The sequence below is a fragment of the Haemorhous mexicanus genome, chromosome 15 (genome assembly GCF_027477595.1).
Source record: "Haemorhous mexicanus isolate bHaeMex1 chromosome 15, bHaeMex1.pri, whole genome shotgun sequence".
Classification (NCBI taxonomy): Eukaryota; Metazoa; Chordata; class Aves; order Passeriformes; family Fringillidae; genus Haemorhous; species Haemorhous mexicanus.
Window position 1 is genome coordinate 1,253,481 of NC_082355.1, and position 24,605 is coordinate 1,278,085.

Consider the following 24,605-nt stretch of genomic DNA (forward strand, 5'->3'; position numbering starts at 1 on the left):
CACTTTAGTGTGGCGATTGTGGAGTTCCGATGAGCAGTGGAAGTGTCTGAAGCAGAAAATCGTGGAATTATGGAAGAGTTTGCGCTGGAAAAGGCTTTTAAAGGTTAAATATCCCGCCACAATCCCCCCGCCATGAGCATCGTAAACAATATTGGAATTATTATTAGAATGTATAAGACACCTGCCACATAACTGAAATTGCTGCTAGACTGTATTAGATATCTTCAATATTACTGGAATTATTAATAAAGCCTATAATTATTAGACTATATTAGACATATTCCATATTATTCGAATTATAGAATACATTCAACATCAAACTTATTTAATTTATTATTAGAATATATTAGAGATCTTCAACGTTATTGCAATTATTAGAATATATTAGAATTATAATAGTATATCAGCTTCCACATTAATGGATAATTATTAGAATTACTATAATACAATTATCTTCCACATAATTGAAATTATTAGAAGATACTATAATTGTTAGGCATATTTAACATTATTGGAATTATTATTATACTAGATGAGAATGGTCAGAATATTAGACATTTTCACCACAATTTGAATTATAGTAGAATTATTGGACTGTATTAGACATTTTCAACTTTATTTGGATCATTATGCTATATTAGACATATTTGCCATTATTTAAACTAATATTACACTGCATTAGATTTGTTAGAATATGTTAAACATCTTCAACATTGTTGGAATTATTGGAATATATTATATAGGTTCAACATTACTGGAATTATTACACTATATTACACATTTAATATATTATCGGTGAGTTATTAGGCAATATTAAAGATGATACCTATTAATGGACTAATAAACTATATCAGGATTATTGGACTACATTAGACATGTCACCATAATTAGAAGGATGTGTCTCAGGAAACAATTCCATTTATTTTCTTTTCTGGCAGGTGAGCCAAGCCAAATTCCCAGAGTCTGGAGGGAAAAGCAGAAGTGATACAATCCAAACTGACCCAGCTGCCCCCAGGGCTGGCACCAGGATGGTTTTATGTGACACCAGGGTTCTGTTTTGAGCTTTTGGTGTCAACCACTTTGATTTCAGCAGTCAGAGACTGAAACCTGGAGCAGGATGTTCACTTTCAGGCAGATTTGTGCTCCAGGAGCTCTCCAGACACCCCACCATGCGTGGGTTCAGTGACCAGGTGAACCAGAGTGGCACCACTCAGCAGTCCCTGCCCTGCCAGGCTGAATTCCCAGCCTCTGGAAGTGCTCAGGATCTCAGGTAGGGGCTGGTTGGGTGCAGAAAGTTACAGCATTTATTTATCAATCCATTAGCAAGTCAATGTTAAAGAATGTTCTGAACAAGTTTTACAAGATAGTGCTGCTCCACAGCCTTTAATTGACAAACAAACAAGAAAAATCCCCACTAAAGCTGAGAGGTTTTGTGTATGAACCCCAAGTCCAGGAGGAGAAAATAAATCATAATAAATCAATTACAGTAAAAATTTGGTGTGAAAGCATCTAGAGTTGAGGCACTTGTTAGCTATAGTTTCATTGTGAGAGGAAGCAAAGCTGCAGCCCCACATTTCAGAATTTTAAACCCATTGAACAGCATTTACATCAACACATTGAAGGCTTTTAGAAGCCATTTTGGGAGGATGCAGCTTTTTAAACAATTCTTTCTACTTCAGAAGCCAGTGGCAGTGTGGCTCCAGTGGACAATCCTCTGCCCTCACCCCATGGACAGCTGCTCCTTATTCTTGAATCCAAGGAAGCCTCCTCACCCGATGCCAATTGTTACCAAAATAAGTGCCTTAAGTGTTCACAAATTACCCACAGCTGCCCTTAAATTCTTACCCTTCTTTTAGCTGAGAAAGCCCAAAGAGTGCAACAGAAGAAAAGCAAAAAAACTGTTGATCTTCATAGAACTGTGAGGAAGGGTTTTGTCGCCCTGCTTGGAAGAGCTGGAATGTGATAGGGGAAGAGAATGAAAAACTGAAGAAATAATTCTGACATTAAAGACTTTCTCCCTTTCCTAGTCATTGCTGGAGATGCCACACACAAGGTTTCTGTAGAGGCAGAGTAGCAGGCACTGCATGTCAGGGTATGTGTGACAGCCATTTATTTCTCTTTTTTTTTTTTCTTAATCTGTAATAAAGCAGCTTAAAAATAGACATTTAGTAGTTGAAACCTTTCCCCCATTTTAAATGCAAAATTCTCCCCATAAAAAGACGCTATTTACATTTAATTGCACATTCTAGAAAGGCTGAGTGAGTACAAAAAGCAGTGCTCTGAGGTGAACCACCTTCGGCTAACTCGGTGCTAAATCCCAGCTCCTGGAGTTCCAGCAGCGCTGCTCAGTCGATGGTAGCTGCAGGACCCTGAGGATGCAAAAGTAAAACCTGTGTTTGGGAGTGCACACGCAGCCCGAGCAGAGTGCCACTAGCGGCAGGTGCACCTGGTGGCGATCATGTCCTCGTACTCCTTGTAGGCGATGGAGCCGTCGGGCTCGATGGTCAGCACGCTGAGCGGGCTGTAGGCGGCGGGCACGCACGAGGGCCGGGGCACCGCGGGGTCCAGCCGCTCGTAGATGAGGGTCTGCACCATGGTGTGCACCGGGGAGCCGTAGCGGTGGCCCAGGGCGCGGGGACAGTCCCCCCGGCAGAACTGCGGGCTGTAGCGGTGCGGGGCGATGATCCAGCGGTCCCAGCGCAGCTGGCTGAAGCTCAGGCGGAAATTGTGCAGCTCGCACTCGTGCTGAGGGAACACAAACTGCTTCAGGTACTCGCTCAGGTTATGAGGTGAGGAGGCTGGGGCCGCTTTGGGATTCTCGTTCCTTCGCTGGCGAGAGGCCCTTTTACCCTGGGGATTGCCTTGGCCTCGGTCACCCTTTGGAGGATCCACAAGCGGGCTGCTGCTTTTCCTCCCGTGCCCCAGGAAGCTCCCCCGGTGATAAGCTTGCTCGCTGGTGTCATTCAGATACAGCAGAAGGGAAGGGGGAACCAGTGTCACATTCACAGCGTTTCCCAGTTTCGTGCTCCCTTGTGGGTCACCCATCAGACAAGTGAAGTTCAGAGCCATGTGCACGTTCCTCCTGTTTGTAGCAATCAGAGGCTGGAGGAAAGAAGTCACATCCATCTCCACCCATTTTCGTTTCCTAACATCAAAGTGCAGGCTAAAAGCTAAAGAGTGGGAAATGCTGGGACAAACTTGGCTGGAAAAATCATGTTCCTTAAGGGATAAGTGGCATATGCAGGTAATGGAAGAGGAAATGGGAACAGATGTGTCAAAGGAATAGAGCAAGACAGACTTGAGTAAGTGCTCCAGAGCAGTGACACGATCCAAGCTGAAGAGTAAATCCACCGAGTGAACATCTCCTGGGAAGGGAAACAGATTCCTGTAGTGTTAATGTGTCTTATTTTTCCTCCTAGACATAAATACTGTTGTAGTGGATAAGTAAAAATTTCAATGCCCTCCCTTACATTTACCATGTGAAATTTCTACTTCGGTCAGGAACATACAAGTTAAAAATTAAGATATTAAAAAAAAAAAACAACAAAGAAAACCCCTGATTTTAACAGTTATTTGGATTCATTTCTTTAAAAGAACAGAAGGATGTCAGCTGTTGTCTCTTTAGTGCTGCTGTGGTGTAACAGACCTAAACACTGCAGATGATACAAACCATGAACTCTACCTCAAAGGGCTGTTCCTGTGCAGCAGCACAATGCTGGTGTTTATCTTTCTAGTGAAAAACACAAATCAGGAGAACTCAGGTCACCTCAGCAGGATTAACAGCCAACAATTTCCTAGTTGCTGTTGTTGTGATCAGCCCACATTTAAGAAAGCCATAGAAGCACCATAAGTTACAGTGTGCCCAGCCATCCCAGTTCTGAGCCTAATTTATGAGTAATTCTACTCTTCCCTTCAGGGTTTGGTCATGATTCTTCTCTAGCAAATGTACCAGGCAAGAAGAGGAGTCTCTAGCAGTGGGCTCTGGCAGTTTGGTACAAGTCTCACACCTGTGCTGCAGTTCTTTGGAAAAAGCAAAGCCAAGATGGGCTGTAGAAGGAAGTGTACTGCCCATTATGCCTCAACGTTTTTTCCACTTTTCTTACTTCACTTAGATCTGCTTGTGGCTTTTTCTGACTCACGAGGAGATGAGTCAGCCTGAAACATCAGCATGTCTTGTACATACCACTTGTGTGGTGCTCCCCCGCCTGTAAAGTCTGTACCTAATGCCACTCAAGGAGAAGTAGGCTATGAAAAACTCCCCCAGTTTAGGAGAAGAGCCTCCAGAACCAAAATAGCAGCAGCGCTAAAGAAAGGAGGTATTTTTATCTGGTGCTGCCGGCACAGCACACACAGAAACCCCGCGTGCCCTTCCCAGCAGCGCTGCACACCTACCTTTGGCCAGGTGCGCGGGGCTGCGCTCGCATTCCCAGCACGGGGTGAAGAGCCGCACCGTGTTATAGAGGCGGCCTCGCTGCGCCTTGGGGATGCCGTCCCTGGTGGCAGACATCCTGTACAGCCTCTTCATGTACCGAAGGGCCCTGGAGTCCGGCTGCAGCCGCGGCGCCTCGCTGTGCCAGCCCCGGGGGCCGCGGTCGTGCAGCACCTTGAGCAGGGGGGGCAGGAGGGCATGGGCAGGTGCCGCACCTTGGGGCAGCCGCAGCCCCGCGCTGAGCGGGCTGGCAGCATCCTCGGGAGCTGCCAAAAACCCGGGAGCCTCCGCAGAGCCCCCCCGGCCCCTGGAGCGGGGCGAGCACTGGGTGCCAGCAGAGAGCCAGGGCAAGCAGCAGTACAAACAAACACAAATCCTCCAAGTACTCTCCATGCTCTTGAGGGCTGCAGATGAAAAATTACCTCCCCTCAAGTATTCGAGGAAAAACAAGAGTGCCTGAGCCCCATCCCTTATATAGGTTGCAGCTGTGGAATGTGAGGGAGGTTTCCTTCTGATTAGGAAACAAAGAGAAAGATCTGCAGCTGGTCCCTGAAACCACAGGTTCAGAGTAGTTAGGCTAAGCCTTGGCCCTGGGAGCTTTTTATAAAGAGATACTAATTCTGAATTAACCTTTTTCACATGGGAAATTACAGGCTGGGAGAGAGTGCCAGCCCGCAGAGGGAGCTGGGGAGGCGTTAGTGCTGCCTGCTCTAATTAATCCTGGTTTGTTTGCAGGAATATATAAAGCTAAACATTAGTGCTCTGAGCCTTTGGCCTTTCTCCACGTGCTGGTGGAGGAGTTTTACCAGCTCTGAGCTGAAGAACCCAGCCCCCAGCTGCTCACTGGGTATAAAGTTGTGGGTTTTGTTAAGGAAGAAGGTTTGAGGCTGCTTTGAGAGCATCTTACAAGTAGCTTAATTTGGGGGTTCTATCAGGTGTTCTCCCTCTTGCCTTGGTGTGCTGCAGTGGAAAACTGAGTTTGCCAAACTTGTTACTATCTCTTTCAGCTTCCCTGGTGTATTTTCCTGCCTGACAAGCTCTTGTTTACAAGCTGAAGAGCAAAGAAAGCCCCAAAGAATCAAAAAATTGTGAAAAATTGAGAGTCTGCTGGTGTTCCTTGCCCTGTTTGCTGCCTGAGGTGAGGTTTGAGATCACCTGCTGTACACCAGATTTGAGTTATTTTTTCAGAATTTTTTTTATACTGGTCCTTCTTGCAGGATCTCTGCCATGGTGTTTCAGTTGTGGCTTTAAGGTAGAAGTTGGGAAATTGTTTCTCATTTTGTTGGTGTCTTGTTTATTTTACATTATTGTTAGGTATGGTTAAGGTGCAAGTCTGGTGCTGCAGAGTCCAGAGCAGGGGGCTGGAGGTTTTTTTGTGATTGGGCAATACAACTTGTTTTCAGAAATCCCTTCTTGTCTACCTATGTTACTTGGTATCAAGGCAGGGGCCAATAGTGGTGAGTCAAAAAGGTTGCTGAATTTACTTTGAATTACGGAATTTACTGAATTTACTTTGAAATATTAGTAGAAGGTATATGGAACAAAAAGCAATAACCCCAAGCTTCACACAGCATCTGCTCAGTGCTGGCAGTGGCTCACTGGTGATTGGGTTGGTTCCCACTTCCGTCTTCCCAAAATAAGCTCTATTTATTTTTATCTTAATGGGTCAGGGCTGCAGCTCCTAAGCAGAGCTAATGGTCTCAAGGGCATCCTTTAAGTTTAAACAGGGTTTTGACTCATTTTTATGGGGGCTTTTGGAGAGGGACAATCACTCTCTGTAGGCTCCTTACAGACTTCCAAACTGCTTTTATGCAGGGCAATAAAAATTACTCAAATCACCATCCCACAGTAAGACTGGAGGCCTGTTGGGTGGAAAAATGCTTCTTTCTTCCCATTAGTATCTCCCCAAAACCCCAAAGCACTGACACTCATCTGCGTGAGGCACACTCCCATTGTTACTGCTGGGTTTTAAGCTGCCTCCAGCCTTGGTGTGAATTTCAGCTCTTCTGGCATTTGCTGAATCATTTTATTTGGTTACAAAGTAGTGGCTGCAAGGTCAGTGCCTAACGATGAAACCAGTGAGTACTCAGAGGTAAACAAGGGAAAATCCTTCCAGGCTGGGACACAGCCCTGCCCTGGGCTGGGAACTGATGGTTACCCACATTTAGGCACTCCCACATCTCCCCCACAGCACATGCACAGCAACAACAAAGGGTGAATGAACCTTTAGGTGACTTTGTCCAGCAGGATTAAGGATGGCAAACCAGATATATTTATATAGAAATAAATGATTTATCATGCTAGTGATAAGACTAAAAAGGCCTTAAACAGAATTATTTTCTACCTAGTAAGGGTAGCCAGAACTACTAGTATAGTGCAGTGCACTAGTTTTGAAGCAAAACTGAAGCATTTATATTAAAGCAGTTATATTGATGCAATTATACTAAAGACAGCAAAAGGTATTTGCTAGAGAATGGGGGTACTCAGCCAGACCAATGACTGTGGGCAAATCTCTTTGGCTCAGCCCTGTGGAGTGGCCTTGAGTGGAGTCCCCACTCCAGGGAGGGGTGTGTTGGAAAACCCTCTGTTAAACAGTGGGCCTGGGCAGTCAGGCAGATGTGTCTGGGCCAGCTGTGCCAGCTCAGCAGCTGTGGGTGAGGTGTCAGTAGCATCACTTGTTTGCTCCTTTATCAGGCACTTTATCATCTGCCACATTTTCACCTGGCTCCCAAGATGTTTAACTTTGGGATCCATGGATCAGGCTGGTTTTAGCATTATTCAGCCCAAAAGCAGTGTGAACACCTTCTCCACTCACTGACAGCTTTTCAAGCAGGGCATTGTTTGAGTTGTTCCTCCCCACTCCAGGCAGAGCATCCTGAGCAGGGACTGCACCCCCAGCCCACACCTGTCCCTGAGCCAGCCCCCCTTCCCTGGGGACACCCTGGCAGTCACACCACAGAGACTTCTGCTAAAAAGCAGCACAGAGGGGACAAGTTCTGCTGAATGTCCCCTGCAGTCTCACTGACACAAAAAGCACTGAGCACGGGTCTCAGGCTGCTCTGATTCTCTGTGCAGTTTGTTTATTTAACAAACTGTGCTGCCAAGTGTTCTCAGCAGAGCTGTCTGGGACCCTGGTGGAGCCTGGCCTGGCCGTGCAGCACAGACAGATTTTCCATCTACCTGGCAGGAGCTTCCCAGCAGTTTTTCCCCACACTGCTGAACTAGGTCAGGCTCTCACTGCCTTCCCCATGCTGTAGACTGGGCACAAAAGCACGCTGAACTGTGAACTCCCTGCTCCTGCATGGAGCTGCCTGGCAGGATTGCTGTGTGTCCAAGCATCCTCTCCTCCTGGCCTATGTCACACCCATCCCAAAGCACAGGTGCCATGGGGTAGGAGCAGGGTCAGCAGAGGAGCTGTTCCTTTTCCACACCATCTGAGGAAACCACTGTGGCTTCCCAGGCCCATCCCACTGGCAAGGCAGCGAAGCCCAGGGGAAGCTTTCACCTGGTTTCCTATTTCACATGCAATGCCTTGAGCCTTTTGCCCCACACCCAGGCAGAGGGGCCCAGCACGAGATCTGGGTTCTTACAAATTCATAGAAACAGGCAAAAAGTGAGAGTTTCTGCCTGAACAATTTCCAGAGCAGCCCTTGGAGCAGTGTCTGGGCCTGCCCCAGCTGTGCTCACCCCAGTGCCAGAGGTGAGCCAGCTTTTCTAGAGCAGCCCTTTTCCCAGGGAAATGCAAAGCTGAAGATTGCAGGGGTTGGAAAGGGCTATTCCCCTGGAGGTTATTCAGTGCCAGGGAGCTGGGGCTGGGCGCTGGCTCTGCAGGAGCTCTGTGGGACTGTCAGCACAGCACAAAAACAGCCATGAGCTTCCTCAGCCAAATGTTCCCAGTCCTCCCAGGAGCATCTAAACTGGCCCAGCTCACAAAGCCAACCGTGTACAGACTTCATTTTTATGTTCCCACCAAGTGCCAAAAGCAAGCACGGGAGAAAGCTTAAAAATAAACCATGACAGCTCTGAGAAGGATGAATTTGGGCAGAGCAAGGAATGACAATTCCAGCATTCTCCTGATCAGCTGATGTTCTGCACTGAGCAGAAAGGATTTACTGGCTGCAGGGCAGGGTTTGGAGCCCTGCCACCAGGCACGTGCCTGTCCCATGCCCGTGAGGGATCCTGGTGGGGCCAGAGCAGGAACCCACAACCAAAGAGGAGTCTGGTCAATACCAGCCCTGGCAGCATCCAAGAGCATCCTCCTCCAGCTTCAGCTGCTGCTCCTGCTGTTCCTGCCTTACCTGAAGCAGTTGTTGGGGGGTTGTAATTATTTTCCAAGCTTAAAACAAAATCCCAATCCTTTCCCAAGTCAGAAGCATTCCTGCTCTTCCACCCCTATCACACAGTTGTATTTTGTAGTGCACGTCAGCCTGAAGAAGCGTTGAGGTACAAATTTGCATTTGCAGAGCTGCTGCTTCATGACTTAGTGCTTAAATTCAAGCCTGGAGTGATTCAAGTGAGTTTCCACCCCTAGGACAAGATTTTCTACCTTTTAATGCTCCAGGATAAAGTGTGAAAGTTGTTCCCCAGTAGGATCAGCGTTAACCGTTCCCTGCTTGTGAGGGCAGCGACTACAGCAGAGAGGGGCAGCACCAGTCAGAGAGGATCCAGGCAGCCCCTGAGCCTTTCCTGCAGGACTGTGAGGGAGAGGGAGAATGAGAAAAGCTCCCTAAGCATCAAGAGCTTTCCAGCCACATGTGCGTAAAAATCCCTTCCCGTGCCACGTGACCGAGGAAGAGGCACAGATCCATTACACAATAATAAAAATATGCCTTTGGCAACGTGGAGCCAAAGTGGAGCTGCTGCAGGGAGCTCAAACTACGCACAAGAAGGAGTAAAACAGGAGTAAAAAGGACCAAAGTCAATCCTGCACAGCCCTCCCAGGACCTGCAGTGGCAGGACGGGGCTGTGGATCTGCAGCAAGACATCTGCCTGAAGCCCTGGGGGCTGCCAGCGCCTGTCAGGATCTCACTGAGGAGATCAGGCTGGTGAGTAGATCCACTTTCCTTCCTCTGCCTCTCCCTTCTCTTAACCTTAACTTTGAAAACTTCCCAAATAAGGTCTAAGTCACTGAGCACTCAGGTTTCCAAAGCCTGCACAGGAATCCATAAAGGCAACAGTTGCCAGTTAAAGAAATAACACCATGAGGGAAACGTTTATTCCTCAGCTTTTGCTGGGAGCTCCCACCTCCTTGAGCCTGTCCCTGCCCTGGGCAGCTGCCGAGACGGGTTTGAGCTTGGGGTTAGGAAGGGTTTGGCACAGGAATTCCTGGTGTTTCTGCTCCAGGCTAGGGAAGGTTTGGCACAGGAATTCCCGGTGCCTGCAGCCAAGGACAGAAGGTGCATCCTCTGCTTTCCCTCCTTTGCTTTGTGCAGCAGCAGGGAACACATCAAACCCCTGTGGGTGTGCTTCCCTGGCTCCTATCAGTTAAATCTACCTATTTCTGCTGTTCTGCCACTGCTGTCACACCTGATTTCACTGAAATCAGCCTCACACCCAAGGGCTCCTTTTGCTTCCACCCCAGGGATGCTGCAGGGCAGCCTCCAGAGCTGAGAATTAGGCTCATGGAGATGATTGTTATCTTGAAGATTAATTAAGACACCTTGTGGTACACTAGGAAATGGTGAAGCAGAAAGATGGATGTTTTATTTAGGAAAGCCTCCAATACTGAAAGGAAATAGAGAAGAAAGTCATGGTGTTCACTCACTGCTGAGTCCCCTCACCCCGCTCCTGCCTCCCTCCAAGCAGCAATTCCCTCAGTTCCCTGTTCCCACCACCACATGGCACAGGCTGGCTTCACTGGCCAAAAAATCATCGTCACTGCACGTGCCACCAAACCCTGCATCTGGCAACCCTCAGGGATTTTCCTCTGGGATTTCAGCCCAGCTGCCCTGGAAGCAGCAGAAAGTACAGCTGATCCTGACTCTTCCAGGCAGGATCTTTTCTTACAGAAACACTTCTTTAATGCACAACAGGCATTGGTCACGGCCCAAAGGTCTCTAACCCTGGTGACAAAGCCGTTGGTTAAAATGTCATTGGAAAATCTGCCCCGCTGCTGCACAGCCTCCTGTGCTGGGCTGGCTGCCCACACCACGGAGAGGGGAGATGCTGATCTGCTTCCAATTTGCTTTTTGGAGCTCATTGGACTTTCTACATCGAGGAACAATTTTCCTTTTAAGGTGGAACAGCATGAGGTTTGTTCTCTTTCAAAAAGATTTCTTGAAGAGGGTATTTATAGATGCTCTTGTGGATGTGGTGGTGCTTTGCATCCCACACACATTGCTGGGATATGGGATGAAGTGTTCTTGTGGTGCTGTTAATTAGCACCAGCTCTGGAGCAGTGCCAGAGCACAGCCCCAACTTGGATACTCCCCACTTATCCGAGTACTGGTCCCACAGACCTCTCAACCTCAGGGGATTTTGTTTGCCCTTTTTATCCCATCAGGTCAATGAGCTGGGCTGTCTCAAGGTATCAGAAGTAATTATGGTAAGAAACTGTCACAGGAGGAGCTGCTCTCCCACCCTCTGCTCCTTCTCACACCTTCCTTCTCCACATGAGGCATTCCCAGCTTTTCTCCGGGTATGCTCCACAATGACATTTTTCCCTGCCACAGCTTGTGAGTCACATCTACCTCCAGACACCTCTCACTTCTCTGCCCTGTTGGAGGGGTTTCTGGGAAGCAGGGATGCAGCTTGCCTTGTGATCTCCCACTCCACAGGCATTTGTTTCCCTTCCCATGAACTCAGAAGCCTTCTTTCAACCTTCCACATGAACACTGGGTGGTGTTTTCCATCTCACAAGTCCATTAAACCAATCAGCAGCAAATCAGAGCTGAAGAACCAAAGGGCTTAAGAAGCCAAATCCAGCCCTGGATCTGGTTTGCATTTCCCTCTCCTCTGCATGTTCTTAATTATAATATCACAGAACTGGGGGCTCCCACTGAGCATAAATATGTAGGATCAGCTGGCTGGGTTTGGAGCATCTAAATATGCATTTCCACCCCTCAGGAGCTGAGAGCAGGATGAGAGCTAAGGCCAACATGGAATTTAGCCGGTGCTTTAAGCATCTTATTTCCAGTACTGGGGAGCTGCTAAAGCTGAGCTGCAGTGGGGAAGGGGATGAGGCTCAGCTCATCTGACAGGCAAAAGGCACTAAGGCCTGGCCCAAAGCCTGCCCAGCCTCTCTTCTGAGTCCTGCCCTGCATCACATGATGGGCTTTGAGCTTTGAAGAAACCCCAGTGACCCAACCATGGCACATCATGCTGGGGATGTTCACACCAAGCCCCTTCTCCTTCTTCCACTCCCCTGCTTCCAAGCAGCTGCTTTCTGCACCTCTCTGCCATTGCTGCTGGTGTTTTGGGGGAAAAGAGGCTCAGGGAGCAAAATGAAATGAGGGATGGCCACAGACACAGACTTGGAGAAGAGTAAGTTTGATAAAAATATTGGTCTGAGCTGGAAAACTCCATGAGCCAAGTCCTTGGAATCGCATCACACCAAAGCAAACAGCTCCCCCACCCTGCCAGGACAAGCCAAATAATCTCCTATTTTTGTGCAAGTTTCTGCACCACCCATTCCAGCGGTGCCCACAGGCTGCTCCCTTATCCCATCTGCTCCCCACAGGCTGTGCCATGATCTCTGCTGTGCTGCTCCTCTGGACCGTGCCCTGCGTGGCAAACCACATCCTGGGGGGCTTTGCCAAGCGGGAGCTGCAGGAGGGTGCCCAGCTGGCCTGCAGCCTGCCAGGGCCCCCCGGGCCCCCCGGGCCCCCGGGCGTGCCCGGCACTCCCGGCACCGTGGGCAGGATGGGCTTCCCGGGCAAGGATGGCAAGGACGGCCAGGACGGGGACAAGGGCGAGCACGGCGATGAAGGTAAGAGAGAGGCGCCCAACATGCCAAGGGAAGGGTGGAAGCTGAGGGGCAACAGCTCCTTCACAGCTCCACCTCATTGGAAACTCCTCGGAATGATCCCAGACTCTCACCATGTGCTCACAGCTGCAGATTGCGTTGGCTTCATTTTGTGACACAGTGAGGCTGGCTCTGCGCTGCTCAGGGCTCTCTAGAGCAGACCAGGAGCTGGCCTCAGGTTCCTGCTCCCAGGAAAACCAGAGCCACGAGAGAAAAGCCACCATCGGCTGCCCTGAGCGCTGCAGCGGGACAGGCGCTGGCCATGCACCTAGCGCAGAGCAAACAGAGCTGAGGCGGGGCTGTGCCGGAGTCAGAGGCAGCAGGAGCAGCCCGGCGCACAGCAGAGATTTCCCTCTGCCACACTAGAGAGCACTCCTGCCTCAGCAACGCCAGCCAGCCCAGCCTGCGGCTGCCTGCCTCCTCCCTCCCCAGCCGGCAATCTGGAGAGCAGATTTCCAGCCACAGCCGCATTTCGATCAGCTCTTGCTAACAGCAGGTCAAGAGGCACTGCATAAATCCTCCCGGTTTTGCTCAAATCAGACACCACTGAGCCAGAACCACTGAGCCAGAATCCCTTCCCATCTCAAGGCTGCCCCTGCCCCCCGTGTTTGCTGGTTCGTCCCCCCGCTGGGCTGGGCTTTTTACCACATCTCGGCTTACTTTTACCTTGTTTTTATGCAGTCTCATGCTAAATGTAAAAAAAAAAAATCAAAGAAAAAGTAAAGTCATGAGACCAAAAGTATTCACTTACTCAAACTGAGGCTCTGAAAGCTTCACAAACCTGCCCCACTCTATAAAACCCAAACATTTTAAGTTTGTTCTTTAATTCCTTCTTTTCCTCAAGTGAGCCAGATAATAGAAACAGTCCTTTAGTCCTTAAAAAGGACAGAATTCCACTGTTACCACACCAGCTCCCTGCCTGCCTTGGCTGGTCAGTCAGTCCAGCCCCAGGTGGGATTTCATTGGGATTCTCACACCAGCAATGGCTCCCTCCTAAATGAAATCCCTGCTGCAATGCTCTAACCCCCTTCCACCGCTGTATCAGCTCTTTCCCTCAAGAGTGATAAGAAAACCTGATAAGATCATTTGTCTTCCAGGTCCCCAGGGCAGAACAGGAAACCCTGGCAAGCCAGGCCCGAAGGGGAAAGCAGGAGCCATTGGCAAGGCAGGGCCCCGGGGGCCCAAGGGTTTAAAGGGCAATCCCGGGAAAAACGGGGCCCCGGGGAAGAAAGGGCCCAAAGGGAGCAAGGGCGAGGCGGGGCTGCCGGGGCCCTGCGGCTGCGGGGCCAGCAGAGCCAGGTCTGCCTTCTCGGTGGCCGTGTCCACCAGCTACCCCAGGGAGAGGCTGCCCATCAAGTTCGACAGGATCCTGATGAACGAGGGAGGACATTACAATGCTTCCAGTGGGAAGTTCATCTGCAGCATCCCAGGGATTTACTACTTCACCTATGACATCACTTTGGCCAACAAGCACCTGGCCATCGGCCTGGTCCACAACGGCCAGTACCGGATCAAGACTTTCGATGCCAACACCGGGAACCACGACGTGGCCTCTGGATCCACCATCCTGGCACTGAAGCAGGAGGATGAGGTGTGGCTGCAAATCTTTTACTCAGAGCAAAATGGGCTCTTTTATGATCCCTACTGGACAGACAGCTTATTTACTGGATTCTTGATTTATCCTGACCAAGATTATCTCAATGAAGTGTAGGAGGAGAAACTATGGGGAAAAAAATAGGAAATGGGCCTCAATCCAACGTGGTGGGGCCTTACGTGGGACATGCCTGGGATTATCAGATGATTCCACATTTGCCTTTGGGACTATCAGCTGATTGCACCCTGTGTGGGCTATTTAGACTTTTCCACAGGGTACCAGGCTTTCAGCAGCCTCATGAATGTCTCCATCCCAAAGCCAGCCATTCTGTATTCCCTGATTATTGCAACATGCCATGGACATGTAACTCAAATACTGGTGCAGAATGCTTTGGTTATTGCATTGTTCTAATAAAGCATGGAAACCAACAGTCATTTCCTAAAGCTGGGAAGTGCCACTGATGCTGGGAAGTGCGACTGATGCTGGAGATTGTGTCACTGGGCCTCCTCCCCCATAGCCCAGCACAGTCCTTGTTAATGGAATTGGGCTTTGCCAGCCAAAAAGAGTCAGGAATTTGTCAGCTGGAGTTGTAAAATCCCTCCCAGCCCCATCAAGGCAGCTCTAACAGCGAAGGCATCTGGTCTTCACAGGAAGTGATTAAAAGGTCTTGTTTTTAAGGCTCAGGGCTCCTCTTGGGACACAAAGTGGTGCTCCACTGGCGTCCCTCAGAGCAGAGAATCAGAGCCACAGAAGGGTTTGGTTGGGAGGGACCTTAAATCTTATCTGGTTCCCCCCCTGTCAGATACTTAGGATGGGGTCAGCATTAACATGATGACGTTTGCAAAACCAAGACAGAGACGAAGACAGAGCTTTATTTTATTTATTTTATTGTTGGCTTTCAGTGCACTGGAAGAGACTGGCCATGCTGCCTTAGGCAATCTTTTTGCTGGTCCTTTTGTAGACTACACCAGAAGAAGTAGAAGTCTGGAACAAAGAACAACCCAAAACTTTGGTTGAACAGTGTAATCAGAGCCCCAGAGTCCCAGGGGATCAGCCCTGGGGATGGCTCAGAGCCTGTTCTTCGATTAAGATTTTTTCTAAATATCAAATGTTGGGGATTCTCCTTGTTTTTTACGAACTACCCTGGATCTTTGAGCACTCACCTCTACCAGCTTCCCCCCACAGATCTCTGAAACGTGGCGGTAGTTGGGGAAATCAGCTACAAGTTTCCCATCTTCCATTTTGACAGTTGCCTGTGAGAGAGAAAGGGTTCATGTTGCTGGGGTTGCTGGAATTTCTGTTGCCAGATTCTGTAAACACCTGCACACCTGGTGCTGGAAGTTTATGAGACAGAGGTTGTGTGTTGCACAGGGCTGAAATCTGTGGGCTTTAGTTCTTGAATGTTCTCAGGTTAAATGGACACTTGTTCATCTTCCAGTTCCTGCACGTTCCAGATCTGTACATGACTCATTAACAGCTCTGAAAACAGCCCTGGCAGGCAGCCCAGGAATCAGTGATGATGGACTCAGGGAACCCCAGGGACACCTTCACTAGGCCTGACACAGGTTTGCTTTTCACCCTAAATCCAAATCCACCTGGGGCTGGGTAGCTGAGGAGCTCTGTGAATTTACCTTGAACTTCTTCCCTCCCATGGTCTCCATGTCTGCCTCCTTGCCCACGGTGAAGGTGTTGGTGGTGGTGCGGCCTCCTGGGAAGTGCAGTGTCCAAGTGAAGTCATTCCCATTCTGCACCACCTCTGTCACAATCTTGCAGTTCCTTCCCATTTCAACCTTGTCACTGGGGAGACCTAAAACAACAAAACCACAGAGTTTGTCAAATCTAAGCTGAATTTGAACTGAAGGATGGTAGTGGTGTGTTTGTTCTCAGAGCATCTGATTTGTTATTAATTTCTTATTTTTAATTTTTTTATACTATCAAAGCTCTGAGTTGAAATTACTGATGCAAAGAAAGTTATTAGTACATTAAGACATTTGCTAAAATAAATCTTGCATTCTTTTCCTTAAGAAACAATACACAGGAAAAATGTACAAAGTACATAAAATATTCTCTTCTCCTTAACCTACACATGCAGTGCTTGGAATTTCATCTGTGGGACCTTGGGCCTTTGCTATTTAGCTGCACACACCTATTTGGATATTTGCTCTTGCTCTTTAACTAGAGGCACATGGAATCTTTGGACAATTTGGGTTAAGAGGGAGCTTAAAGATCGTCCAACCCCCTGCCAGGGGCAGGGACACTTCCACTAACCCAGGCTGCTCCCAGCCCCAGTGTCCAGCCTGGCTTCAGACACTTCCAGGGCTCCAGGGGCAGCCACAGCTTGTCTGGGCATCCTGTGCCAGGGCCTGCCCACCCTTCCAGGGAAGAATTTCTTCCTAACATCCCATCTAAACCTACACCCTGCAAAATTTGAATCCATTCTCCCTTGTCCTGTCACTCCATTCCTTGTAAAGTCTCTCTCCATCCTTCCTGTAGCCCCTTCAGGCACTGGGAGGCCACAGCTGGGTCACCCCAAAGTTTCTCCTCTCCAGGCTGAACAATCTCTGCTCTCCCAGCCTTTCCCCAGTATCTTTCCCAATCCAGACTCACCAATCTTCTGCACAAAGGCATCGTAGTTCTCGTCGGACTCGAACTCGTATTTGCCTGAGAATGCCATGGTTCCCTTGGGATGAGCCTGGGAAGAAGAACAGCAGCTGGATGGAGCAGGATGGACCAGCTGGGCTGAGCCCTGGCTTTATAGAGCAGCCCCAGCCCTCAGCCCACCTGGCCCACACCCCTTGGAAGTGGAGCTTTATGGCCCCTGCGTCACAGCGATGCCATCGACCTGTGACAATCAAGGTCATCAAGCAATTGAGCATCCTTGCCAATAACCTGGAGATCAGCAGGAATCAAGGCCAAAGGCTCAGCTTTCCTTTAGTGCAGATTAAAACAAAATATGCATTTTTACTTTTAAGATTTCACTGGTTTTGGATTCAGGATGGAGTAAAAGTAAAATAAAAATGGACCATGCACCAGTTCTCAGCTCTGCAGAGAAACACCTGGGGAAACTTGTGTCACCACCAGGGTTTCCTTTGCACTTTTGATATAAAAGTGGCTGTAAAATGACTCTGACTCTCCTGAAAACATGTTTGATGCTGAGTTTGTTAATTAAAACTCCTTCAGCTTAATCCAAGATTGCTGAAGCCAACAAAAGGAAACTTTCTTTCCCATCTGGGCCTCAGTGCTGAGGCCCCAGCTGTAAAGAGCAAAGCAGCATTGGCACAGGGAGCAGGGCAGGGGGGCACAGCCATGGGAGCCTCAGTCCTCACTGCTCTGCTCCAGAGGGGCCTGCACCACCTTGGGAAGGAGGTCCATGAACTCAAGCCATAAACTCTCCTGCTCACATAAAACTTGCAGGGGACAATTCCACTGGCAGAGTAACGCCACAGGGACCTTGGGACAGAGATCAAACTGGATAAGGAGAGCAGCCTAGTCCTGTGTAAAAGGAAGGAGATAATCAGATTATATGAACGGTACTTGAGTTTTTATGCTCCCTGTCCATAAAGATCAGATTATATTGATAGCTGTTCCATGATGAGATACAGAAATGCTGACAGCTCCATATAGACATGGACAGGAGATTCCATCATGCCATGATTTGATTCTGCTGGTTACAAGGAGCAGCTATGCAGAGAAGCTCATTGCTGTATTTGAATGTACCAGGATGATGTAAATTCCAAGTGTGTGGTATTTGGAGACAGTGAACAGGAGTAAGTTGTCAGAGAAGTAAAACTTGTGGAAGCTCATCCCCAAAGGAAAAGGTCATCCAAAGTGAGCAGTGAATTCCCTGTGCCTCCAAGTCAGCTGCCTCTGATATGCAAAACAGCCGAGTCTTCAAATGCTGCTGGGAACAGAGGGAGCTTTAAGGAGCCAAATCAAAGCCTTGGATGTCTTTACTTTGAGAATTTGCTTGCACAAAATAATAACACAGCTTTTTTGCATTCCTTTTGTCTGTGGAGTCCCCTTGCCCTTGGGTGGCTCCCAGCAGCCTCCCAGGTTTATTAACCTTTCAGAAGAGTTGCAGAAAGCCAGGGAGATTCACCCGGAGACAAAACGAGGATAAGGGAGGTAATTCCAGCAGTGACTGAGCCGGGCAGTGCCGGGCTTTGAAGTGCTTTTAGAGCTGGATTGCAACTGAACTGGGAGTGCGGACTGAAGATATCAGAGGGAACTCTGCAGCGCCCGCAGAGCTGCAGTTAATGACTCCCTCGAATGCAACTGCCCGGGGAAGCCTGCGGAGCCCCAAGCAGCCGGATCCGGCAGCCCTCCTTAGGCAATGCTAATGATTATTAATTCCTCTGGCACTCAGAGTAATCATTGCTAATGAATTCAGGATGAGCTCATTTGGCCTTAATGTGCTGGGTAATTCCAGGGGAGCCCTGTTACACTCGGCCTCTTAAGCGCCCGTTTAGTCTGGTCCGAGGTGTTGCCGCTCTCCAGCCCTAAAGAGCTGAGAATTCGTCACCAGAGTGGGGCTGAAATATTACACAGCTTGGGCAGAGATCAGAGACTGCACAGAAATGCACCTGCCAAGCTCCACAGGTGACACAGCCCAGAGCCTGTCCCTGCTCCAGAGGGGACGTGGACCTGCCTGGCAAAACCAGGAAAAACTGGAGCTCACAGACATCTAGAGACAGCAACACCTGCAGGGCAGGAAGGCACAGATCTCCCAAAAATCCCATCGTTTTGGGGACTCCCTAAAAGAAAATTCAATTATTTTGTGTGACAACACTCCATCAGGAGAACCTTCCTCCAGAAAAGAAATATCCAGAAAAACAAGACAACCAAAGGATTCATCCAGGCTGCACAGGCTGGCAGAGCCTCTGTAGGAAGGGCTTGGATGCCTCTGGTGTTCCTGATCTCCAGGTGGATCCTCAGGGGCACTGCTGGGGTCTGGGCTGGGAATTACAGAGACAGAAAGCTAAACCTGGGGAAAATGTACCTGGTACCACAACTTCTTGGGAATTCAATTCCCTCCTTTCTCCAGGATTCTTCCCTTTAATGAGTTATCCTCTAGTAAATGTTATCAGCAGTTAAATTCACTGATATCTAATTAAATGGGATGGGGATGGACAGCAGAAATGGGAAGCTACCTTGATTTTTAACAACTATAACAGAAGACTTGAATTTTGTTAAGTCAGTTTGGATTTGTGTATCCTGAAGAGGCAAGGGAAGACTGATTTTGGCTGCTCTCAGTTGGGCTCCCACAAAACTGCTCAGATTCCTTTGAAGTATCATCCTTGGATTAAGAGCCACTGTGGAATATTTTGAACTCCAATGGTTTTAGTCTAAGATAGACAATAGTTCAAAGGTTTCTAAAAAGGAAGATATAATTCAGCTTTTTCTGCAGAGTCTTCTGGTCAAAAATCAGAGTTAAAGCCCCTCTCTCTATGGATTTCTTATATAGAAATATATAAAGTCCTAATAAGGTGAATAACTGACAGCCCTGAAGAGAGGAATCATTGCAACTCTTCTGGACTTTTCTGAGCAAACCCCAAAGCCACCCACCCCCTTTATCTACACAGCTCATGGGCTGGGTTGTAAAGGTATTATTACTTGATAATATCTGTGTGCTTGTCCTTGCTGACACATCAGATAACACAGCTCCAAATGGAGCTTATCCTCCAGGGAATCTAATTGGGATTTCCTCCCAGGCTGTGGCTTCCCACCCAGAGAAATCCTTCTGTTCCAGAACATTCCCTCAGCTCTGCTTCCCCAAGCTCTGTCAAAGGGAACATTCAATTCAAACACTGCTCTTTTCTTTCTCAGAGGCCACATCTGGTTTGCTGTTGACCTTTTGGTGTTCCCAAGTCCCCTCCTCTCTGTGTCACCCTCTGAAGCCTTTCCTGCTCTCCCTTCCCCTGCAGCTCATGTGGGAGAGGGCTCAGGTGGAGCAGCACCTGCCTGGAGCTGGGGAGAAACCACCCCAGGAACCAGCCAAAGAGGGATTAGATCTGAAATAACCTCAAAGGCACCAAGGAGAAACCAACATTTGACTGAATTTTTCTTATGTTTAGTAAGTGCCCCACTGAAAATGTTGATCCAAGACAAGTGTGCAGGGACAGAGAAAGTCTGAGAAGCAGAGAAGGATTTCTTTCCTTGAAATACAAGAAAAGCCAGTTTTCTTTGCACAGAAAGCCTCTTCTGGGCCTCAGCTCTGCTTTGATGTGTGTGATCCACAGCAACATCTCGCTGCATACTTTCAGCTCTTTGAAATTGTTTATATTGCCTTGGATACATTTATCAGGAGAAGAAAATATACTTCTGTGGCAGAGAAAATACACACATCTCACACGTGCTAGTGCTTCCCCACCTCCACACCAAGCAGATCTTTGCATCTCCTTGTTCTAGGAGCTGCTTTTATTACATCTGGTGTCCCTCTTCTACAGTTTGATTTATTCCTGAGTTGCTCAGCACTAAGCTGGCTCTTGTTAATCAAACAACATTGATGGAAAAGTGGGAAAATGAGACCGGGTTGGTAACAGCTGTGATTTTCTCAAACCCTGGAATAAGCCACATTTCTCTTAAAGATTCCTGCAAGAATCAGAAGAAAAATCTGGAAAACACTTCAAAATCTGAACTTCTACTTAAGTGTTGCTTTTCTCCAGAGTACCAAACAACAGCTGTTTCCCTCCTAAACAATGGAAAGCATCAGGGGCCAGAAAGCCCCTAAAAAGTGCCAGATTGGTTCAGTTGATCAGAGCAGGGTGCTGAGTACACCAGGTTTGTGGGTTCAGTCCCTCTATGGGCTTGAGAGTTGGACTTGATGATCCTTGTGGGTCCCTTCCAACTCAGAGCATTCTGTGATCTGGAAATTGGTTTATTTTTTTAAAACTTGATTTTTAACCTAAACTTGCCTTTTTCAGTGGCATGGTAACATGCACAGGTCACTCTCAGGGTGCTTAAAAGCTCAGTGACTGGGGAGGAGCCAGCTTCCCAAAATTCTGCTTCCTCGGGCACAAAATGCTCTTGCAAAATCTGCTTTCAAAAAGAATTTGCACCCAGGAGTAGAGCAGGATCCTGGCTGTCCCTGTGGCTCCCCTGGTGGTTCCAGGAGCAGCAGGATTTGCCTGGCAGCCAGGTGAGCTCACCTGTGCTGGGCCACAGCACCATCCAGTGCCAGCTCCCTGCTGAGCCCTGCCCTGGGAATTCCAGGGCCAAGCTGCAGCTCTGTCCTAAAGGGCAGGAGAGGTAAAGAAACCAAAATTTCAGCTCTCCCTGTGTCAGAACTGGGGGCTTTGTCACATTTACAAAATACAGGATCACAGACTGGTTTGGGTGGGAGGGACCCTGAGGATCCTCCATTTCCAACCCCCTGATGCAAAGTTTTGGAGCACAATACGGATTTTGAAGCCGAAGGGGAATCTGTTGGGTTTTAATCTGTATTTCTAGAGAGCTTTTCTACCTGTGATCTGTATTCAGGGTCTGTTTAGATCTGGTTTTTTGGGGTATTTTTATCTGCACTGTTGCCACCCAGCATTGTTTGCAAGCCAGACCTCACTAAGGCTCCTTGGCCAGAGCATTTGAACCTCCTGAGCACCAACCTTTGGCTGCCTCCCCCTCCTCTCCCAAAATAAAACCCTGCAGGTTGGTGGTACTCCCTGCTGCTCTGTGCTGGCACAAGGCTGAGCCAGGGCCAAACCCAGGATCTGCTTTCCCTCCCCAAAGCTGGAGAGCAGCTCAGGGCAGGTGCTGTGTGTCCCTGCAAGAAGGAGGAATTCCCCCAGGGGGGCAGGGAGCAGGGTGGCCCAGCCAGGATGGATTCCATGGCTCAGCCCAAGGAGCAGCTCCAGCCAGGAGCCAGCCCAGCAGAGCACACAGGGCTGCAGCTCTGCCCTTGCTGGGAGTGGGAATCCCAGGGAATGCTGCAATCCTTCAGTGCTGATTTAGGGTCCTGTCTGAGAAAAAAATCCTCCTCCTGCAACAATGGCTTTGTTCTGAGAGGTTTGGTTTTGTCTGGTCAGTGCCTGCTCTTTTAAGTCATTGTGACCTACATACAGAGAGGATCCAAATAAAAAATTAAAGAGAAAGAGCTCTCTGTGACACTGCCTGGCTGAGCCAGCCCTGCAGTTCTGTGGCCTCTGGATTACTTTTTCACACAGGGCCAGATATGAGTTTATGTAAATTTTGTATGGTTGGGTTCTTTTCTTCATTATCATATGAATGTTTAAATATCCCTCCTCAAGGAAAAATGTGGAGTTAACCCACTGAGGATGAAGGGATGGACACACCCTTGCTAGTGCTGTTATCCTGATAATGTAAAGAAAAGCCCAGCCTGGAGCTGTGCCTCTGAATAAAGCCCAGGACTGAGCACAGGGGGATGTTCTGGGAGCTCAGTCACCCTGAGCCCCACGTTCCTGAGCCAACACACAGCACAACACACAGTTAAATGATTTTAACCCAAACATTTTAACCAATTTTTGGGTTAAAATAAATTTCCCCAGGACACTTTGATGAGGTCTGGATGGCACAAGGAATCACTCTGGAGATGTGGAATCCAAGCCCTGCTCTAACTCCCATTTAAATCAGGATTAGTGGCACCATGGCTCCTGCTGACTGCTCCTTAAGCTGGGTGAGATCAGTCTGGGATCAGCTCAAATCCCGGGGCTGCAAACTTGCTGCAAACTGATTTCATAGCCCAGGGGTCTGTTCCACCTGGAATAACCCAGGCTCTGGGCTGGAGGAGAGCTGTGCTGCTGCTCCAGCCCTGCACTCCCTGCCCCAGCTGGCAGCACGGGGAGAAACAAGAACACTCCTGGGGCTGAGGTGCCCTGCAGGGTGCTGTGCTCGCTGCTCTGTCCCTGCAGGGCAGGGCTGGAGCTCCTGCAGCAGGGTCTGCACAAAGAAGGGCAGCTCCCCCAGCCTGGCACCTTTCCCTGCTCCCAGAGAACAACTGGCATTTCAGCCCAGCTGGGGGAAGCAGCTGGCTGGGGCTGAAGGAGGAAGCAAATCAGAGTTTATGGGGATCAAACAGGCCCCCATCACTCCTCGTGCTTGGGGCTGCAGGGCCAGCTCACATCCACCTCTGCTGCTGATTGTTTTTTTGACAGGAATTGCTCCCCAAACAGCCATGTTCAGTGATTATTTGTCTCCTTCCCTCTTTCCCTGATTACAGCCAGACTGGGACATCCCTGATCCGCATAGAAATGAATATTTGAAAAGGCAGGGCTGTCCTCCAAGGGCCCTGTGCACCATTAGGCCTCCAGATTTACTGCCCCACCAGAGGCCAGGGGGGTAATGAGGCAGCAGCAATGGGCTACGAATCAGGAGAGAGCAGCTCAAAGAAAGGGATTTGCCTTGGCACATTCCTGGCTGTAAATTAAAATTATCACTGAGGTCCTGCCTTTATCAGAGGATTTTTCACCTGGTTTTGTAGCCCCACCCCCAGTGCTCTGCACTGTAGCAGCTCCTCTGGGCTCTGCAATGTGTTGTGCCTGTGCTGATGGGCAGGAAGCACCAGCACCCAAAACTCAAGCACATTTAAACAGGAGTTTTGCTGTGTCACTGTGGAGGATGGAGTCCTGCAGGAGAGCTTTTCCCTGGGTGCTGGGCAGTGCCTGCTCCTGTGGGCCCTGCCAGGAGCCCAGGTTTGCCCACTGCCATTAACTGCAGTCTGTGCACCCAGGCTGCTCCAGCTGCAGCAGGGATGCTCATGAGTGCCAGGAATTGTGTCCTCCCCGTGGAAAACACATCCACAGCTCTCAGTCCTGCAGCCACCAGAGCCCTGCAAGCCAGCACCTCCAGCCTGGGCTCCTTCTCTCCTCCTGGACCTGGAAAGATCTGTGGAGCCTTGTGTCCCAACGTGCTGAGCCCTCGGAACTGACTCATGTTTTCCCTCATTTGGGAATGATTCAAGAACTTCCTCTGGCCTGACCACATCTGACTCACCCCGGGTGACTTCAGAAATTCAAACCAAATTGAGATTGGTGGAGAAAAAGCAAAACTGAAGTCAAATTGTAACTACTGATGTGACAAAGTATTCCTGACTCAGTCTGCAGGCAGAAGAGGATTCATCTGCTCTGTCACAGGTCCAAGCCTGCATCCACCAGCCAATTTGATTTCATTCTGAGGGGAAAATATCATGAGAATCAGGAATCCCTTTTATATTAAATTTATTCCCTAGAGGAAAACCCTTTGCAATGACATAAAATTCCCTGTACCACAGAGAAAAAGATTTCCGAACCTCACTCACACAGCTGGGAACCCATGGTGAACAGGCAGAGAAACTGTTTCACATTTCCCAGATACAACATCCCAGAGAACAGTGTTTTAACTGCAGAGAGCTGTTTTGTTTGAAGAGCTTACACAAGCATTTAAACCTTTCCTATTTCGTGCAGGAGACACTTGCCAAGTCTGTTCTGTGCCTGCGAGCACAGATGAGCACAGAGGATGCTTTGTGAGGACTGATTATATTCTATTTACCAAATTTTAAACAGTACTGATTTTTACATCTTTCCTTCTTCATCTCAGAGAGGACAAAAGATTTTCTCCTTCCTCCTCTGTTCCTTCCTGCACTGGGGATGTGTGACTGCTTTTATGCAGAATCCTGACTGAGACTTCTC

General features: G+C 48.7%; 3 protein-coding genes across 4 annotated transcripts; 1 reads left to right on the plus strand and 2 right to left on the minus strand.

The window, feature by feature from the left end:
- Window positions 1-900: 900 nt before the first annotated feature.
- Window positions 901-4,822, minus strand: GDF9 (growth differentiation factor 9). 2 transcript variants are annotated; one of them, XM_059860511.1, is made up of 2 exons: window positions 4,417-4,822; window positions 901-3,389 (listed from the first exon to the last, which is right to left on the minus strand). In XM_059860511.1, the coding sequence occupies exons 1-2, from the start codon at window positions 4,820-4,822 to the stop codon at window positions 2,431-2,433; spliced, it is 1,365 nt and encodes a 454-aa protein (XP_059716494.1). In that variant the 3' UTR covers window positions 901-2,430. The 2 variants fall into 2 exon arrangements, with proteins under 2 accessions (XP_059716494.1, XP_059716495.1); XM_059860512.1 differs by having other exon boundaries at window positions 901-3,365; window positions 4,393-4,822.
- An 85-nt stretch (window positions 4,823-4,907) lies between these two features.
- C1QTNF2 (C1q and TNF related 2) lies at window positions 4,908-14,420 on the plus strand. The gene is made up of 3 exons (XM_059860506.1): window positions 4,908-9,474; window positions 12,108-12,356; window positions 13,490-14,420. The coding sequence occupies exons 2-3, from the start codon at window positions 12,116-12,118 to the stop codon at window positions 14,101-14,103; spliced, it is 855 nt and encodes a 284-aa protein (XP_059716489.1). The 5' UTR covers window positions 4,908-9,474; window positions 12,108-12,115; the 3' UTR covers window positions 14,104-14,420.
- A 457-nt stretch (window positions 14,421-14,877) lies between these two features.
- FABP6 (fatty acid binding protein 6) lies at window positions 14,878-16,707 on the minus strand. Its single transcript, XM_059860508.1, has 4 exons — window positions 16,594-16,707; window positions 15,618-15,793; window positions 15,150-15,239; window positions 14,878-14,970 (listed from the first exon to the last, which is right to left on the minus strand). The coding sequence occupies exons 1-4, from the start codon at window positions 16,658-16,660 to the stop codon at window positions 14,917-14,919; spliced, it is 387 nt and encodes a 128-aa protein (XP_059716491.1). The 5' UTR covers window positions 16,661-16,707; the 3' UTR covers window positions 14,878-14,916.
- Between the last annotated feature and the right edge of the window lie 7,898 nt (window positions 16,708-24,605).

What these genes read in the sequence shown, in the direction of transcription:
- GDF9 (XM_059860511.1), bottom strand. Translation starts at nt 4,822, where the DNA reads ATGGAGAGTACTTGGAGGATTTGTGTTTGTTTGTACTGCTGCTTGCCC. An exon ending in CCCGTGCTGGGAATGCGAGC is followed by an intron (nt 3,390 to 4,416) that starts GCAGCCCCGCGC and finishes CACATTAACACT; the next exon opens with ACAGGAATCTGTTTCCCTTC.
- C1QTNF2 (XM_059860506.1), top strand. Translation starts at nt 12,116, where the DNA reads ATGATCTCTGCTGTGCTGCTCCTCTGGACCGTGCCCTGCGTGGCAAAC. An exon ending in GGGCGAGCACGGCGATGAAG is followed by an intron (nt 12,357 to 13,489) that starts GTAAGAGAGAGG and finishes TTTGTCTTCCAG; the next exon opens with GTCCCCAGGGCAGAACAGGA.
- FABP6 (XM_059860508.1), bottom strand. Translation starts at nt 16,660, where the DNA reads ATGGCATTCTCAGGCAAATACGAGTTCGAGTCCGACGAGAACTACGAT. An exon ending in TGGGAGGGAAGAAGTTCAAG is followed by an intron (nt 15,240 to 15,617) that starts GTAAATTCACAG and finishes TCTCTCTCACAG; the next exon opens with GCAACTGTCAAAATGGAAGA. An exon ending in GTGGGGGGAAGCTGGTAGAG is followed by an intron (nt 14,971 to 15,149) that starts GTGAGTGCTCAA and finishes TCTTTGTTCCAG; the next exon opens with ACTTCTACTTCTTCTGGTGT.